Source organism: Taudactylus pleione, unplaced genomic scaffold, assembly GCF_031769625.1.
Source record: "Taudactylus pleione unplaced genomic scaffold, aTauple2 ptg000129l, whole genome shotgun sequence".
NCBI classification, from domain to species: Eukaryota; Metazoa; Chordata; class Amphibia; order Anura; family Myobatrachidae; genus Taudactylus; species Taudactylus pleione.
Window position 1 is genome coordinate 18475683 of NW_028284531.1, and position 20130 is coordinate 18495812.

Sequence of the window (20130 nt, forward strand, 5' to 3'; positions counted from 1 at the left end):
TAACAAATACCTGCACAGGACATGCAGGCCATGCACCAAGGCTGTTCCACTCTAAGTTAAGTAAAAAGACACAACACATTTTTTTTCTTCTTCAACGCATTAAATGTAAAATGTGTTGCGTTCAGATAGTGGAAACAAAATGTCAATGCTAGAGGTTGGCAGAACATGCTGAGACTTTTAGTTCCATACTAGCTGGACAGGAGCAGTCTGCATCACAAAGTAAAACCAGCTGCTTGCCAGCCTTGCATTGAAAGGGTTAAATGCCTCTTATAAAATGTGTTGAGGCCAGATAGGGGTAATAGAACATTAATGCCAGGGGCTGGCAAGGATTTCTGATACCTCTATTTCCTCTGGCACAAATCTTGTTACGTGGTCTGGGATCCATTGATATTATACAGTGTGGCGGGACAACAAACAAGACAAAAACAAAATAAAACTACTACAATGCTCCTTATAAAACTAAAACAAGACCCATCAGCAGTTACACCAGAGTGACAGCTGAGCAGTGCCCGGTGTACACATGTCACCGCGGGAGATGGTTACTGGTAGCAGCCCCCTCATTCTCAGGGTCCCGTAGGCAAGGTCCCCTCAGTCCCACTTGTAACCCCTTGCGGTCCCCTACACTTACCGTACTGCAAGGTGAGCCTAGGAATGACCTCATCCGCGGACTGTACGAGCAGGAGAGTGGCCACAGTCTGTCCCAGGACAAAGAACCATTCCCAGGTGCCCCCCATAGCCGAGCCTGGCACCGGCGCCCAGCAGGACTTCCCTCTGCCTGTAGAGCACAGGTAGCGGCGTCACTTTCCTCCCAGCGCTTTCCTTATTCCTTACACCAGATTTGTAATCCAGCCCGGAGCAACAGCAGCAGCGACGTGCGGGGTATTTACTACTCAGGAGATGAAGGTTAGGAAAAGTTTACAGAGTGAGCAGAAGGGACCGCCCCGGAGCCTCCTCCTGTACCCGCCTCCACTCACTGACCTGGAGAGAGGGAGAGGGAGAGAGAGAGAATCTAGATGAGAAACACCAGTCATCACATTTGTATTGTGTAACAGGAAAAGGTGAGCTCTCCTCTGCTACTACACACTGCTTCATGTAGATTAGCTTTCATTTTAGCAATAGGTCAATATACTTGTATACAAATTCATAGCATACGTATTATTGTACAATTTGTTTTACTAAACTAAAATGTAATTAAGTACAAGTGACATATTTTAGGTGTGTCTGTCAATTTAAGTGCATTGATCAGCCACGTATAACCACTTTTCACACCCATACACAGTCAACTAAAGTGTACTGACCAGTGGCCACCAAAATGTGATCAGGTTAATCTAGTGCACAGGTTCTCAAACTCGGTCCTCAGGACCCCAAACAGTGCATGTTTTCCAGGTCTCCTCACAGAATCACAAGTGAAATATTTAGCTCCATCTGTGGATCTTTTAAAATGTGTCAGTGAGTAATGAATACACCTGTGCACCTGCTGGGTGACCTGGAAAGCATGACCTGTGTGGGGTCCTGAGGACCGAGTTTGAGAACCATTGATCTAGTGTGACAGATACCACCACTCTGTCAATATTTATTCCACAATAAAATAAGCCATCTGTGGAAATTAAGTACACGGTACACCCGGTGAGTCAGTAGCTTTAGCAGCATGAACTTGATTTAAGCATTTTCAGTATTCGTTTAATCAAGCACTTATGTCACATTTGAGGTATCTTGGCCCAAACATGGCATGAAGTACAAAATATGTCCTTTTTGGTCTCATCTGACCAGACAAAAATCCTCCATGCTGGCGTGAATGGGGCTTTCCACAGAGATAGGGTCCACTCTAGCAATAAGGTTTATTAAACTTTGCCTAATATAGTAAGAGGATCACAACCAGTGAACATAGGATAACCCTGCTGTTCAGGGGCGTAACTAGGTATTTGAAGGCCCCATAGCAAAAGTTTGTAAGGGCCCCTATGTACCACCCAATGGTGAACCCCTTGCACCAATGATAGTTATGCCCACGCTGCTGCTGTTGTTATTGGGCGCCTATTTATCAAGTATGGCAGTAGCCCCACCCCCAGAAAATACAATATAATCACAATATACATGTCGGAAATTAAAGCTGTAACTTGGGTCCCTTACCCACACAAGCACCAATTTCCTGTGCATGCTCACAAGAGCAAAACAGGATCCTCCAGCACAGTAAGCTAAATATCACTCATCTACCACAGAAATAAAATATAGTTAAATTGTGCTTCTAAAAAAAATTACATATCGCCAAAATAAGTGTAAGTTACCTAAATAGGCCCAATTGCTCAAAGAGGTCTTGTGCTTTGTTCAGATATAAAACTTTACTAGAAGTACCTATCTATTATCTATCTATCTATCTATCTATCTATCTATCTATCTATCTATCTACTATTGACTAATTATTACAAACATTAAAATGCATCTTACAGGGAATGGGAAAAAAATTAAAATAAAAATGTTACTAGTAGAAAAACCTACTAGAACATTTTTTTCTTTTCAAAATAAATATTCATATGAATTCATTAAAATGTTCTCAGGGGTATATTTCCTTAGTATTCTGTGCCAGCTGCAAAACGCACCAGTGTTTGATATTACTGTACAAATGTTTGGGTATCGACTTTCCTAGGGCCTCTCTCGCTGCGATCAGATCTCACATTTACAATGAACGGATTATTTTATTTATTGCTATTTTATTGTTAAAGAAAGCAGTAGAGTCTAGACCAACTGACACAAAGCCAATAAATGTGTGAGCTGCTTTATTTTCTGAATTCCACCTCTATACTGAAAGTGGGTATACATTATGACCCCTTCAAGTGTAAAAACACAAAACCCACACCTGTTAGACACAAAACACTTAGGGAACTTGTTAATAGATGCTTCAGATATACTGTATAATTTAAAATAAAACATCTTTGTCAAATAAATCACATTTCCATAAAAAGTAATTGAAGGTAGAAAAGGATGTAGTGTTTATATGAAATAGTAGATTAAAAAGTATTTGAACTTACAACACACACACCCTCTCCACCCAACACCCACCATACTTGTGTTTCTGAGCGTACAAAGCTTTAGGAGTGCCTGGAAGGCTGTGCGCATTATTACTGTATGTATCTCAGATGTCAGCTTATAAAAGAGAAATTCTATTTTCTTTTCAAATAAGTTTTAGAAAAGCTGACCTGTAAAAGCACATATAAACCTAAAAACGCACCTCCCGACTTTCCAGCTTCTTGAATTGGGACAGGGGACCTGGCCATGTTACAATGAGGGTATGAAAACCGTTAGAAAAAAATTCTAGTCAGAGTCAATTCCAATAGTTGAATATACAGATTTAAATCAGGACCATTGTAGAGGGGATTCATTTCCAGCAAGTTCCTCGTGGCTAATAAGCCCTCTTTGTGGGGAATTATGGTCCTGATTTAAATCTGTATATTCAACTATTGGAATTGACTCTGACTAGAAATTTTTTCTATTTCAATGGGCATTACTACCTACAGCGTACGGGGTGTGCGGTGGGTTAGAATGTCACACCCTTGTACGCTAATGCATATATGTTTGACATTGAACAAAATTTGTTCTTTACTCGTGATGTCCGTGATAGAATTATTTTCTATTCACGTTACATAGATGATATTCTATTATTGTGGAAAGGTAACTATGAAGATTTGAATCAAATTATGACCCAGATCAATAATCTTGATTGTCCTATCAAATTCACCTGGTCCATGAGTTTGGAATCTATACCGTTCCTTGACGTTTTAATTTCTGTTATGAATAACAAAATTTGTACTACCATTTACAACAAGGTTACGGACCGTAATACCCTTTTGCTAGCAAATAGTTATCATCCACCGGCTCTCAAAAAGGGTTTGCCCTTCTCGCAGTTGTTGCGAGTTAAAAGGATAACAAGCATGGATATTGAAAGGGAGACCAATATGGCTACCATGTTAGATAAATTCAAAGCATGAGGTTATTCAGATAAGACTCTTTGGAATGCCAAACAAAAAGTGGACTTGATTCCTAGAAGGGAAACACTTATTGATTCTAAATTAGATACTGGATCTGAGACCATCAATTGGGTACATAAATATGACACCGCCAACTCACAGATTTCCAAGTCCATCAATACTTTATGGCCCTTGTTACAACAAGATAAAGATTTGAAGTGTTTTAAATACAAAAGAATTAGACATTGCTACCAAAGGGGTCGTAACCTTCGAGATTGGTTGGTGCATTCTGACATCACGGATCATTTGAAAAGTCAATCAGTTGCTCAGAAAAAGAGTGTTGGTTGTTACCAGTGTGTGGGATGTACTACTTGTAGATATATGATTAGTAATAAGTTTTTCTTTCATCCCCATACGGGTCGCAAATATTCCATCAATTATGCCCTTACTTGCACTAGCACGTATGTAATATATCTCATAAAGTGCCCGTGTGGGCTGTGCTATGTAGGTAAAACCATGCGTTCAATTCGTGAACGCATGGCATTACATCGGTCAGCCATTAGGTCTGCGATCAATGGGAAAACGTCGGATCAGCCCGTGGCTAGACATTTTTTTTAAGCTAAACATAACCTTGCCAGCCTCAAACACATTCTTATTGACCACGTTCCTGAAAATATCCGCGGTGGAGATCGCCACAAGAGACTCCTTCAGCTAGAGTCCCGATGGATTTTTACTTTGGATATGGTTAAAGCCCGTGGCCTTAATGATCACTTAACCTTTAATGCATTTTTATGATGGATTTAGGAATAATAGATTTTATGAATATGTCTTTTTTGGGCTTATGCATTTATTAAGTATATACATTTTCTGCATCAGTTGCCTTTCCAGTATTGCAACCATTGTGTCTCCTGGATATGTGTTATAAGTGTGTTATGCTTTCATGCTTATTATTCACCAGCTATCAGTATTAATAGCGCAGCTAATTTTGTCTAACTCTGTCTATATTTATATGTATTCGAATATTCATACTCATGATTTTCATTTTTATCCTGCAGATTTGCTGTTGTTTATGGTGTGGGGATGTCACGTGCTTTAGGCGTCATCGGTTGCTGGGATACGATGACGCTCCGGCTCTGCGGTCGCTTCCGGTTCATGTTTCTGGAAGTGGGTGTCTCGTGCACCAGTGGACGGGAGATGCTGTTACACACTGGGTGTATAAAGGTATGTTATTATTTTGTATATCTTCTTATTCCTTGAAAAAGGGTAATTAAAATACCCGAAACGTTGGACTATGGCTGTCGTGTTCGACTTATGATTTAACCGTCAATACCAGACCCTGGAGTGCCCCCCACAATCTTGTTATTTGTATATGTTCATGGAGGGAGTTGGCACCGGGGCGTAATAACATTATTTTGTGGGAGTGCCGACCATTTGGATATATATATATATATATATATATATATATAGTCCTATCCTATGTCACATCATGGGTGTAGTGTGAGGTGCAGGCGGTGAGAGAGGGAAGCAGGTAGTGTGCGGTGCTGGAGTTGGGCGAGAGAAGCAGGTAGTGTGCGGTGCTTGGGGCGGGTGAGAGAAGCAGGTAGTGTGAGGTACAGGTGTGGGTGAAAGGAGCAGGTAGTGTGAGGTACAGGGGTGGGTGAAAGGAGCAGGTAGTTTGAGGTGCTGGGGAGGGTGAGAGAAGCATGTAGTGTGAGGTGCAGGGGGTGGGTGAGAGAAGCAGGTAATGTGAGGTACAGGAGGTGGGTGAGAGAAGCAGGTAGTGCGAGGTACAGGGGGTGGGTGAGAGAAGCAGGTAGTGCGAGGTACAGGGGGTGGGTGAGAGAAGCAGGTAGTGCGAGGTACAGGGGGTGGGTGAGAGAAGCAGGTAGTGCGAGGTACAGGGGGTGGGTGAGAGAAGCAGGTAGTGCGAGGTACAGGGGGTGGGTGAGAGAAGCAGGTAGTGCGAGGTACAGGGGGTGGGTGAGAGAAGCAGGTAGTGCGAGGTACAGGGGGTGGGTGAGAGAAGCAGGTAGTGCGAGGTACAGGGGGTGGGTGAGAGAAGCAGGTAGTGCGAGGTACAGGGGGTGGGTGAGAGAAGCAGGTAGTGCGAGGTACAGGGGGTGGGTGAGAGAAGCAGGTAGTGCGAGGTACAGGGGGTGGGTGAGAGAAGCAGGTAGTGCGAGGTACAGGGGGTGGGTGAGAGAAGCAGGTAGTGCGAGGTACAGGGGGTGGGTGAGAGAAGCAGGTAGTGCGAGGTACAGGGGGTGGGTGAGAGAAGCAGGTAGTGCGAGGTACAGGGGGTGGGTGAGAGAAGCAGGTAGTGCGAGGTACAGGGGGTGGGTGAGAGAAGCAGGTAGTGCGAGGTACAGGGGGTGGGTGAGAGAAGCAGGTAGTGCGAGGTACAGGGGGTGGGTGAGAGAAGCAGGTAGTGCGAGGTACAGGGGGTGGGTGAGAGAAGCAGGTAGTGCGAGGTACAGGGGGTGGGTGAGAGAAGCAGGTAGTGCGAGGTGCAGGGGGTGGGTGAGAGAAGCAGGTAGTGCAAGGTACAGTTGGTGGGTGAGAGAAGCAGGTAGTGCGAGGTACAGGGGGTGGGTGAGAGAAGCAGGTAGTGTGAGGTACAGGGGGTGGGTGAGAGAAGCAGGTAGTGTGAGGTACAGGGGGTGGGTGAGAGAAGCAGTTGGTGTGTTTATATAAGTGATTCACTACAAGTTCACAGCATGACCTTGTCATGGCTAACCGTCGACTGACCATTCGACATTTAGAAGAGGTTACTGGCATCTCAAATACCCGAATTCAAGCCATACTGACTCAAAAATTGGGGCTACACAAGGTGTCAGCAAGATGGGTTCCGAGAATGTTGACGCCTGATCAAAAGCACTCTCTTCAGGCGGTTAAGTTCTATTTATGAGGTAATATTTATTACTAGATAAGAGACAGGTGAGGGGGAGGCATGTATTCGTGGCTCCGTTGCAGCACTGTACAGTGGTGGTGGGAACATGATATTATTCATGAACCTACCAGGGGACTCTCCCGGGCATTCCAGAAGAGTTGGTAAAGATGCCTTTAACCTAAATAGGTAATGGCAGAGTAATTATAAACATACAATTTTTAATTTAAAAGAGGGTAATAGAGTCCGATATCAGTGTCATTCACTTGGATTGAAGTAAAGGAAATTCAGATGTCTCAATAGATAGACATCTGACTTGAAGCAATGCTCAGCATCTGTTCTTAAATGTATGCTGTGTACTAACTATACAAATGATTGCATTATGACCAGTAGTCATGTTATAATTAGAGATGAGCAGTTCGGATTCTGTGGAATCCGAACCGCTCCGAACATTGGGGATCCGAGTCCACCCGAACCCTGTTCGGGTGTTCACCGCCTGACTCGGATCCCCGTTCGGGGCCGAACGGCGGCTGCCTGATGTCGGATTCTCACTGGAGAATCCGACATCAGGGCTCCTATTGTGTAGGGCAGAGCGCTGTGATAGCGCTCTGCCCTACACAGACACAAACACACAGCTGCCAGCGGCAGCTGTGTGTTTGTTACAGCAGCCAATGAGAGTCACACAGACTCTCATTGGCTGCTGCACGGAGGGAGCCGGCTGGAGCTCACACATGAGCTCCGTCTTCCGGCTCCCTCCTCAGCGTGTGACAGCAGAGCGGACGGAGCGGGAGCGGGGATACAGGTAAGTTTTTATTTTTTTATTTGTGCAAGGGCCGGGGGCGCTACTGGGGGGGGTCTGCTACTGGGGGGGTCTGCTACTGGGGGTGCGGGGAGGCCATACTACTGGGGGGTCTGCACTACTGGGGGGGTCTGCTACTGGGGGGCTATACTACTGGGGGGGCCATACTACTGAGGGGCCTGCTACTGGGGGGGGCTATACTACTGGGGGGGGTCTGCTACTGGGGGGGCCATACTACTGAGGGGCCTGCTGCTGGAGGGGCCATACTACTGGGGGGGGCATACTACAGGGGGAGCCCATACTACAGGGGGGGCTACTACTGGGGCAGCCTACTACTGGGGGGGGCCTGCTACTGGGGCAGCCTACTACTGGGGGGGCCATACTACTGGGGGACATACTACTGGGTGGCTGCTAATGGGGGGCATACTACTGGGGGGGCCTGCTAATGGGGGGCATACTACTGGATGGCATGCTAATGGGGGGCATACTACTGGGGGGGCCTGCTAATGGGGGGCATTCTACTGGGGGAACTGCATAGTGGACCCTACTACTAAGGGGACTGCATAGGGGGCACCACTGCTGGGGGCATTGTGTAAGGGACACCGCTACTGTGGGCATTGTGTAAAAGGGGCACTACTGTGGGCATTGTGTAAAAGGGTCACTACTGTGGGCATTGTGTAAAAGGGGCACTACTGTGTGTCGTAACATAAATAAGAGACACTACTTTATGGTGTAATGTGAATCAGGGGCACTATGTGTGGTTTAATGTGAATAAGATTGTGCACTGTGACTCCTAGGGCCGTAGCCCACTATGTAAACAAGTACTGTGATTCTGCTGGCCGTACCCCACTGGGTGGGTGCACTACTTTTCATTTCTGCCACTGCTGTGTGGCAATGTGTCATAGATGTGCTTTATACTGTGGTGTCTGTGTCGTTGTGCCGCTGCTTTGTCGCTTAGTAACCAGTCAGCTCACTGCAACCTTTGGCCAATAATGTTGAAAACAATATTATAAGCTGTGATATGGTCTAAATTGACTGGAAATTAATGTTATTGAGGTTAATAATACTCTAGGAAGAAAAAAAAGACCAATTTATGTGATTTTAGCTTTTTTTGTCAATTTTTGTAAAAAAATCCAAATCCAAATCCAAAGCCAGTCACCGCAGTTTGGCAAATCCAAATCCGGACGACGAATTAGAACCAAATCCAAATCCGGCAAAAATGGTCCGGCGCACATCCCTAGTTATAATGTGACATGAATACCTACATTTCTCATATGACATTAAATGTATCACATTTTACTTCTTGGTGAAGACAATATGACTGTTAATTTTCTCTTCATATGCAAAAACACAGATTTGAAGCCCAGTGTGCTTTTTTTCCAAAGCTGTATAATTTCTTATGCAGTTACATAGAATATGAACATTTAGAAATTCTATCATACCACAATGGGAAGAAAACTAAAACTTGTGTTGCCCATAGCCACCAATCAGGTTCTATCTCCTATTAATCTTGTGCATTATAAAAAAAAATGATTGGTTGCTATGGGCTTGCTATGGGCAACACCTCAAATTTTTTATTTTTTCTAAGTTTTATAATAAGCCTGCCCTAAAGATAGGGACTATTTATCAAGCACTGGCAAGCAATAGTGCTGACTGGTTAAAAAAAAAAAAAAAAAAAAAGATGCTTTGTTACTTAAATAATGCATTCTTTCCTTTGTTAAATAAATGTAAAACTCACTAGTATGAATCCACACATGCCCTTGATAAAAATGTTATTAACAAAATGCATTGGGAGTCCTCTTAGTGTTTCTAGCATTTAAATATACTTTCCTGGACTCAGTTGGACTTTATCCAAGATATAACGGATTCTTTTGTCGATGTTATGGGTTTATGGATGTCTAGGAGGGGAGTCCAAAGTTTCTCATTAACCCATATGCTAAATCAGATAAGCCTGAATTGTTTGTCCATTTGTGTGCATATTTATTTGGGAGTATGTTTTATTGAAAAAAACCTACATTGTTTTATGGTATTGCACCAGAGTGTGCTTACATGTCCATTACAGATTATTTCCGCGGTGGATAAATGCATTTGGAAGCCTTGGCTTTGAGGAGTAGAAAAGTGATATCAGATAATCTTGCATTTTTTTCACCTAAAAAGTACTCAAATTTGGCACCACTTTTAGGATAAAATGGCTTTACGTGTTACACTGTGAGAGCTCTTCCCCTCTTGTTGTTATTAATATTATTAATCTTAGGACGTTTGTGATCTGAAGCTGTTGGACTAGAAAATTAAGTTGTTGTGAGCATTGAAATCAACAACAAAAGTATATTGTTTAAATTAAAATGCCAGCTTTTTAACCAAAATACACAGAGCAAAGATAACAAAACAAAGTACCTAGTAAAGTAATTAATTTTAGTTCAAATGCGGTGTAGGTTGCGTTGACGTACAACTGAATAGGAAAATATTCATTTATTGCTACTACAGGCATGTCTACTAGTACAGGAAAATTATATTGTTTGTTGTACAATGTAATTATCTTGCGCCAATATCTGGTAAGTGTCACATTCATAGGTTTCAGCAGGGTAATAAATTCCACTCTGTCTCCAGTGACCAGTGACTCAGTCATTTGGAATAATGACACACATATATATATATATATATATATATATATATATATATAATTAAAAAAGCCTCAAGATTCTTCTATGTTTGTTGATGGAAGTTTGGCATCCTGAAGAGTTTAATAAACGTTTTGCAAAAATTAAAATGCATTAAGGGGAATGTCCACTTTCGGACATTCCATCATCATTAGTTATTGTCCTCTACCATGCCCTACGTATCAGTCAAATTATATTCACTACACGCCTGTTGTAGTCATGGGGAAAAATTATACTGTATTGGAGGTGGTCTGTGGTGAATGTGGCACAAGATTGGGCAGGGTCCATAAGTATCCAATCATGTGCTATATTCACTACACACTAATGCTGCGTACGCACTAGACGATAAAAGTGAACGATAACGATATCGTTCGAAGATATATCGTTCATATCATCTAGTGTGTATTGTCTGAACACCCAACGTTGCGCGCCCCCCGCGGGTCGTTAGCGATATCCCCAGTCGGCTGTATATGCAGCTCAATCAGGAGATATCGTTAACTATGCCATGCTGCCGAATGCAGCATGGCCCTGCCACCCCCCACCACTGTCATTCGTCATTGACGGCATCGGCAAGTGTATGAACTTGCCCATGCCTGCTCCCACGCCGGGTCCGTCGCTGATGAGGTCGTCTCATACACACATCGTCTTTTGTATATGAGCTATTACTCTAGATCACTCTCAAGTTCTTGATATGGCTCCATATTAAAGGGAAGGTCAATTTTCAGATACAAGGCCCACCTACTTAGTTCCCCTGTGTAGGTCCTCTTCACTGGTATTTTAGTACTGGATGCAAGTTTCAGGGGTCTATTTATCAAGCAGTGTTAACGCCTTTTTCTCGCTTTTTTTTCCCTCCAAACACAGGTGTTGTCACCACTTTGCATTATGAAGAGCCATACCATGGTGACATCACTGATTTTTCCAGGAGCACCTTATTTGTCGCACTTCACCTCTACACCTACAGCCCACTATGGGGACAGCTAAGGTCCCCAATTTATCAAGTGTGTGTTTTGTGTTAAAAACATGTCATATAAGGATTATATTCCCATTTGTAAGAAGACTCATGTAGACTGCTCTGCGCATGTGTGGCTTTTTTCGGCTTGCATATGCACAATACAAACAAATAGCAACAAAAACAAGAGATATGGTAAGAACTTACCTTTGTTATCTCTGTTTCTACGAAGTCCATAGGGTCCACAGGATTGACCTTGGGGTATAGCTGGATCTGAATCCACGGGCACCACACAGTTAAAGCTTTAGCTCCCAGGATGCACTGGGTCCATCCTCCTCTATACCCCGCCCCTGAGCCACAGGCACCTCAGTTGGTAAGTAGCCAAGGCCGGAGGAGGAAAAACAGAGAGAAGGAAGACTGGAACACACAAGAACTATACTCACAGAAAGGGAGACGGAAAACCGGTGACCAGCCACATAGCCCATATGAAGCCAGGTGCGTCAGGGCGGGTGCCCTGTGGACCCTATGGACTTTGTAAAAACAAAGCTAACAAAGGTAAGTTCTTACCATATCTCTTGTTTTCTACTTCAGGGTCCATAGGGGGTCCACAGGGTTGACTTTGGGGATGTCCCAAAGCAGTTCAACTAAGGACGGGGACGCTCCTGTGCTATAAGAATCCGGCGCCCGAAGGATGCATCCTGAGAGGTGAAGGTGTCAAAAGCATAGAACCTCAGAAAAGTCTGGATGGAAGACCACGTGGCCACCTTACACAGCTGAACAGCCGAGGCGCCATGGCTAGCAGCCCACGAGCGACCCACAGACCTAGTAGAATGATCCTTAACATAGGCCATAAAAGGCAATCCCTCCTGTGCATAAGCCTCACAAATAACCAAACGAAGCCAACGGGCCAAAGTTTGTTTGCCTGCAGGTCAACCTCTCTTATGAAAACCAAAGAGGACGAACAAGGAATCCGACTTCCGAATGGAACTAGTCTGGTCCACATAAACTTTGAGAGCACGGACCACATCTAAGGAAGCCTCACCAACCGAGAGATCAGGTGACTGAAATGCCGGCACAAAAGTTTCCTGATTAATGTGGAACTTAGAAACCACTTTAGGTAGAAAACCCGGGCGATTGCGAAGTACCGTCCTGGTGAAAAATCAGAAAAGGAGGACGACAGGAAAGCCCCCCAATTCTGACACCCTTCTGGCCGAAACAATCGCCAAGAGAAAAACAAACAGTTTTAACCGTCAACCACTTGAGGTCCACCGACTCAAAAGGTTCAAATGGAGGACCCTGTAAGGCCTGAAGCACCACCACCAAATCCCAAGGAGCCACTGGGGGAACAAAGGGCGACTGAATCCTGAGAACACCCTGGAAAAAGGTGCGGACATCTGGAAGAGTAGCTATCCTATGCTGGAACCACACAGATAATGCAGACACATGAACTTTCAAAGAAGCTAGGCGTAAGCCTAGGTCCAAACCAGACTGAAGGAACGCCAAAACCCTAGAAACACAAAACGCCTGAGGATCATAGTTTCTGGATTCACACCATTGAAATTAAGTATGCCACACTCGGTGGTAAATCCTGGCGGAAGCAGGCTTGCGCGCCTGTAGCATTGTGCTGATGACTGAGCTGGAAAAACCCCAGGACCTTAAGACGGATGTCTCAAGAGCCACGCCGTCAAAGACAGACAACCCAGATTTGGGTAAAGGCAGGGCCCCTGAGACAACAGGTCCCGACGTTGAGGCAGAAGAAACGGAGCATCGATGGAGAGGCTCCGAAGATCGGAGTACCAAGGAAGTCTGGGCCAAGCCGGAGCCACCAGCAGAAGCGTGCCGCCGTCCTGTTTGAATTTCCGGAGGACCCGAGGCAGCAGGGATATCAGAGGGAATAGATATGCCAGCTGAAATGTCCATTTCCCTGACAGCGCGTCGACCAGGCCTGCGCCGGCGTCTCTTGTCCTGGACCCGTACAAGGGCAACTTGTGATTGTGATGGGAGGCCATGTTGTCCACCTCCGGCAGTACTCACCTGTCCACGAGTAGTTGAAATACTTCTGGGTGAAGCGACCATTCCCTGGGATGCACGTCGTGACAGCTGAGGAAGTCTGCCTCCCAATTGAGGACTCCTGGAATGAAGACTGCCAAGATGGCTGGAAGGTGGCACTCCGCCTGTGACACTTCCAACATCGCTGCTTGACTGCGAGTCTCCCCTTGACGGTTGATGCACGCCACTGTGGTGACGTTGTCGGATTGAACTTGCACGGCTCTTCCTTTGAAGAGCGTGACCGGACACCTCTAAGGCCCTGTACACAGCCTGAATTTCTAGTATGTTGATGGGAAGAACCGCTTCTTCCGCCGTCCAACAGCCCTGAAGCGAAAGTGGACCCATCAATGCACCCCAACCCCGTAGACTGGTTGCTGATGAGAGTCAAGAAGGGCTCCCAAAAGAACCATCCTTTGTGATAGAATCAGGGAGGACTTTTTCCAGTTTATCAGCCACCCGTGCACTTGCAGACAAGCGATCGTCAGGTGCAGATGTTGTAGAAGTACCTCCGGAGAGCCTGCCAGCAATAGGAGGTCGTCCAGATACGGCAGAAGCCATATACCCTGTCTGTCCAGATGGGCAGCCATGACAGCCATAATTTTGGTGAACACCCTTGGACTGACAGTAAGTAGAAATAAGTAAGTAGAAATTAAGCACAGACAGTCAGCACTAGCAAAAGTCACATACAATGCACAAAGTTAATACTCACTGCACCTTTACCACTACATTCAATGTGCCCGGATTCATTGTCTGGGACGGCTATAGTGCTGTGTACGCTGTCCTAGCAGGGGAGAGGTACACAGGGGGACCGGTCCGCACGCTGCCTGTGAGATCTGTGATGTGCCAGAGGAAGATGGCCGCCGCAGAACTCGCTGGAGGTGTGGCCGCAGGAGGAATGCAGCTCAGCGGCGCCAGACCCAAGCGGAAAGGCACGCTGAGCTGAGGGGAGGAGCCGCTAAACAGGGAAGGCTGCCTCCCCTGGCTGGACATTAACCTCTGGGATGCCCGCTTACCGCCATATTTCCCTGGTGGTCTAGTGGACGTGCGGGCCACTGCTAGCAACTCCGGCCTGTCCCCAGAGACCGGAGGTGGAGGACTGCAGACTGTACACGCGGGTCACCGCCAGCGACCCGCATGTCTTACCTGATCCCCGTCCATCCGGCCACAGTCCAGGGATCCCCCAGAGCCCGGCTAGTACAGACTCTGGGGTCCCACCATGATCCCCAGATCTGTACTGACGTCACGGCGCCGGCGGGGTGTAGGAGCGGCAGCGTGGATGTCCACTGGACAGTCCGACGCTGCTGCTCTGATTAGTGTAAAATAAAATAAAACTAATTACTAAAAAATATATATATATATAAGCTTGGGGGCTGCTAAGCAGTCCCCCTGTGCAAACGGTGACCCGACTACGGCCGGGCACCAACTGAAACTGAGGTGCCTGTGGCTCGGGGGCAGGGTATAGAGGAGGATGGACCCAGTGCATCCTGGGAGCTGCTGCAGTCCCTCCAAAATACATTGTGATAAATGGGCCTTTGGCGAGAGAGAAAGTGGAGAGGGATAAAGTACCAATCAATCAGCTCCTAACTCATTTTACAAGCTGTGCTTGAAAAATGACAGCAGCTGATTGGTTGGTACTTTATTGCTCTCCACTTTATCTCTCTCCAGGGCTTAGTACATAGACCCCAGTATCACCTAGGAACAGTTAAACAGGAAAATTAGGTTTACACTCTCCTGTTTAAAGTTCATTACTCTTTTGGTTTAAAAAGTCTCTCTCATGAAACCAAACATTTGTCCTGTAATCTAATCTTAAATGAAAATACAATAAAGCAAAATATACTAATATATATATATATATATATATATATATATATATATATATATATATATATATATATATATATACACACACACACACACACACACACACACAGTATATGACACTTTCTTCTTATTCCACATAATGGTTACAAAAATTAAAAAGGGGGTTATTAGTAAGTAATACAAATGCATTATCAAAAACACTGTTGTTTGTCAACTTGATGGCAAAGTCTGTCTTTAATGTACGCTATTAAATTTGAAAGACAAATAATTAAACCTTTGATGTATTAATAGCATGTAAAGTGCTATGAGCAACTATTTGTTTTTCAGAATTACTGTAATTGGCTGCTGCTCTTTTGCTGAGACATTCACCTTTAAGCTATTGAGCAACTGAAGTGTTCCAAAGCTGTCTGCAGTGTTCACAAGGGGTTACATCTTATTACAATACAATGGGGTTCTACACATAATACACTATGCTAGATTTGTATGCAGGGATGGCTCTATAACAAGACAGACTGAAGGAACATCTTTTGGTAGCATAGCAAAATAAGGGCATTTAGTTCAGATATTTGATTTAAAATTGCATACCGCACTAATACAAATAGTAGAATGATAATGTGCACCACCATTTTGGTTGCTGCTTTTGTTTATTATAGAGTCAGATGTCTGTTTGTAAACAAAAAAACATAGTATTTATTATTCCTTTTTCCAGACACTAGTAATGAATTTGTTATCTACATCAGTTATAGTTGAATGCAGCATTTTTATTGTGGTTTAGCATTTAAGAGGCCTAAATTCAGAAATGCAATTGTTTACTTTTGTCTGGAAAAGGGAGCTAGTAATGACACACAAATTTAGTTCAAGAACTGCTGGAGTGAAAGTTACTTGTCTGACACTAACCTAGGGCATGTGAGCAGATAGTGCCCTCACAATGGACCTCTATCCAGCCAATTTAGTTGTTGAGTATTTACGGTGTCTGACATCTCTGAGAATGAAAATACCCCAACATTGAACATTTTCCTGCATACATCTCCATGGGGTATGAGGGAAAAAGTGCAATGTCGGTGGCCACAAGGTGCCAGTATTCTGACCGTTTCTGTGACACCTAATGGCCGCCAATTGAATTGCCTTCTGTGAATCTCCAGAAAGTTCTAGAAAGCAGAAAAATGAAGTCATAGCAGAAAATAGCAAACACTTTCGCACACACATAGATATGACTATCAGAGCCGTAACTAGACTTTTTGGTGCCCTGTGCCAGAAAGAGCATTGGTGCCCCCCTCATTTTTCAAAGGGACATAATGCACCCAAAAAGGGCCATGGCTTCATGGGGAAGGGCCAGAGAAGAGATAGGGAAGGCCAGGAGATGCTGGGGATAAAATAAGAGGAAGCTACAAGCGAGAATGATAATAAACAGAAATTTGACAGGCCCAAACAGCGCCCCCTGACCTGTGGTGCCCTGTGCGATGGCAGCGGCCGCACTACCCTAGCTATGGCCCTGATGACTATTAAGGGTTCCTCTACTGTGAGAAGCATTGGCACACATTTTACATTTAAATTGATGGATGAGAATGGCAGTGGAAATCTTTTTAATTTGATTTATGATCATTTAGGCATGGTGCTTCACATGACAGAAAATCTCCATATCCAGAAGTCTCATTCATTCCTATTGACAGAACTTATTTCTGTACAGAGTGGAGTTCAAGGACTGGAAGTTTCAGAGTAGGCTGAGCGGTTGCATTCACAAGACATGAGTATGGACGCCGGCTCAGGTGCTCGGTTAGAGTACAGAGCAGTGTGGCGTCAACTTTGTATTTTAACTTTAACAATGGGTGGAATTTCGAATTGTTTATCTATGAGCAGAGTTCTATTCGGAATATACTCAAATGTCGACATTTACAATGTCGACATGTGAAATGCTGACCATTCTGCTTGGATCGGTAATGGAGGGTAAGGCTGCAGGAGGGGAGGTTAGGGTTAGACACTAGGAGATTACGGTTAGGGTTAGTCATTAGGGGAATGGTTAGGGTTTAAGCAGCCCGAGCTGTTGTAGAACTACACATCCCAGCATGCCCTGCCACAGTTTTGCTATTTGGCCATGCTAAAACTGTTGCAAGGCATGCTGGGATTTGTAGTTCAAAAACAGCTGGGGGGCCACTTATTGCCCACCCCTGGTTTAGGCATACTCATCGCCACAAGTGCCACTGGATCTGCAGGAGTCATCGTCACCTGACTGCTGGACCCGGACAACACCGCATGAGCCACTAGGAACATTTTGTCAACATTCTAATCATATCGACATTCCATCAGTGTCGACACCCTGCATGTTGACACCATGACCATGTGAACATGATGAAGGCCGACAAAATATACCCCATACCGGTTTTTGTCTTCAAGCGTTGCTGGACAGGACAATGCACACTTCCTGTACCAACATTTAGTGATGATCTGTGGGATGTTTTAATAAAAGAAACAAAAAATACCATCCAGACCACTTTCTTATACTTATGATAGTTGTGCAACGTTCCTATTTAGTAGATTTAAAATTGCAGATCACCCTTTACCCTGCTACACACCTGAATCTCATTACACAGTATCTCTAGGAAGGAGAACTGAACAAACATGTTTGCTCAAAGACTAGTATTAGGGATGACTCTGCTGTGGAGTATGATTCATGCTGAGTATAACTTTTTATTTTTCAGATTTCAGAAGGCAGAGGATAACCTAGATTGAAGATATCCGCACAAGCTGATAGAAACAGAACATAGAAAGGAAGTGATCAAAGTGACAATATACTAAAGGGGAGTGTTCAACAGACTTTGACCTGCATAAATAACTTTTTATTGCTGTTGAATGGTGGTTAGTTAAAATAGGTCTCAATCTTTACAAATACATCACACATGAGTTAAACACTTGATATTGTCCACAAGTTTGAGCATAACATTATTTTCACTCCCTTCTGCAGTTAAAATTAAATTCAGCAGTGATACCCAGACCTGCTATAAACAGCAGAGGTAAAGAATTGGGTATTCTAATATTATATGTTACTGTATTACTAAGTGCAGACATAGTAGTCACAGACTAGGTTAACCTCAATTACAGTCACCTGGCTGACAACATCTCTAAGAAATGCAATACTTTGAACTTTTTGTCTGTATCCAAAGTGGTTACTTATGTCATTTAATTCCCCTAAGTAGTTAAAGAACTACTATTACATATATTTTGTGTGTGTTTAAATAACATGTAAATTGTAGTTTCTGATGTAATGAGGTAATTGTGATGGTCTTGTACAGGGAGTGTATGTTGTTATTATTATTCACTTGAGCACTGCTGAAAAATAAACTAGAAATACAAAAAAATAACATCGAAATAATGAAAATCAGTAACAGATTTTGAGCCCTATGAGCCTATTGTGTAATAGCTTTGTCTTCTTTTGGAATCCCCCTAGGTGGTGTTTGTTAGGGAATATGTAGGCACTATATCATTACATAGGGACTGATTCAGCATTGCACCCAGATTCCGTTCTGCGAGTGTGCAGAATGGGTCCTGCGTAATCGCATGCAGCCCCTTCGATGCATCTGCCTGATTGACAGGCAGAGGTATTTAAGGGCGGTGCGGGGGCAAGGTCGGCCATCTCTGTCGGAAACGGGGCGTGGGAGTGGCAAGGCCAGGGACTGCATTGACGGATGCTTTATCCTGGCCTTGCGGTCTGCCTGAGTACGCTGAGCCTTACTCAGCTGGCCGGTGGCCCGGCGCCATCTGCCATCGCGACCATCGTACACTGATGGTCGCGATGGTGGTCGCAGTGCTGGGATCCCAAATGCAGCAGGGGCTGTCATACACCTCCTGCTGCATTTGCATAATAGCAAGGACGTAATTGCAGAGCTGTCTGCGTGCAGCTTTGTAGTTCCGTCCAATGTAAATCTACCATTGAAAGTAAATGGATAGGAAAATAAGGGAAGACTGCTTGAATAATATATATATATATATATCCAAGGGTGCAGTAGTTAGTAGCATTGTACCTGGAACAAGTGTTCAGTCCCTGTATAAGCAGCGGATATTTAGTCTGTCATTGCTCAGTATTTCCACTTTCTAAAGATGGACACAGTACTGATGTGAAAAGATGCACTATGAATTGCATTTATAATAACTCACCCTTCAGCCATGCTTCCCACATGATTTAACTTTCAGAGTGCAATGATCCCATTTTTCCCCACTCGGTAATATGGACTGAATAAAAATTTTTCCAGCGATTTGCGGTTGCCAGTGGTTTCTACAGCTGTTCGTCTGAACAGCAAAAGGCTAAAGGCTCTGTGATCAATGATATGATTCCTGCTCGGCTCCCAGGGTAGTTTGCTAATGTCATGTGCTTTTTTTGAATGCACCATGAGCAAATTATTTTACTGTGCTTGTCTGAATGATAAACAACTGGACATGTAAAGCAGTTTGCAGCGGTATTTCATAGGGTGAAACCTGGTTAAGCCAAGAGGAAGTCATTATAACCGAACGGAACCGAGTAGAACCGAGCCTGCACATCCCTAATATAAAGTATTAAAACTTTTGTTCATTTAAATAGATTTGATGTGAAAGGTGGATTTCATTTTATTTTTTACCAGATTTATAATTTTATGGAAACTAGGTGAAAAGAGTTGGAAGCAGGACTGCCAGATCGGCTAGTTAGATCTGTACACATGTGAAATCCACATACAGAGCTGGACTATGCATCCCAGCCTCCTGCACTGAGGGGCCTCGATTACCCCAACCTACTTTTAGATGTTTTTTTTTAATTTATTCTTTCATTCATTTTTATTAGAAAAAGGAATTGGGGGGTGAGGGTGGGGGTAATAGGGGGGCTTACACAGTATCTTGCCTAGGGCTCTGATTACATGTTATATGACTGCCCTAGCATCATTGGTTACTGAGTATAATATCAACTATCTGATCACAGTACAACTAGTGACTTTGGGCCTTATTCAGAGGTGAACAAAGTGTCGATTTCGGTCACCAGTGGTATT

General features: G+C 44.2%; 1 protein-coding gene and 1 long non-coding RNA gene across 3 annotated transcripts in view; one reads left to right on the forward strand and one right to left on the reverse strand.

Moving 5' to 3' along the window:
* The window catches only part of SEMA4B (semaphorin 4B), a 273822-nt gene that overhangs the window by 59788 nt on the left and 193904 nt on the right, over window positions 1-20130 (reverse strand). The window contains exons 1-2 of one of the 2 annotated variants that reach the window (XM_088472935.1): window positions 1299-1337; window positions 629-978 (exon numbers count right to left, since the gene is read on the reverse strand). In XM_088472935.1, the coding sequence (XP_088329061.1) occupies window positions 629-734 (106 nt within the window). In that variant the 5' untranslated portion in view covers window positions 735-978; window positions 1299-1337. Of the gene's footprint in view, window positions 1-628; window positions 979-1298; window positions 1338-20130 lie in introns of those variants that run through there. The other variant, XM_088472934.1, reaches the window with a different exon arrangement.
* On the forward strand, window positions 864-18440 carry LOC148523690 (uncharacterized). The gene is made up of 3 exons (XR_015878437.1): window positions 864-1058; window positions 5015-5180; window positions 17818-18440. It is a non-coding gene; the product is annotated as an uncharacterized LOC148523690 (long non-coding RNA).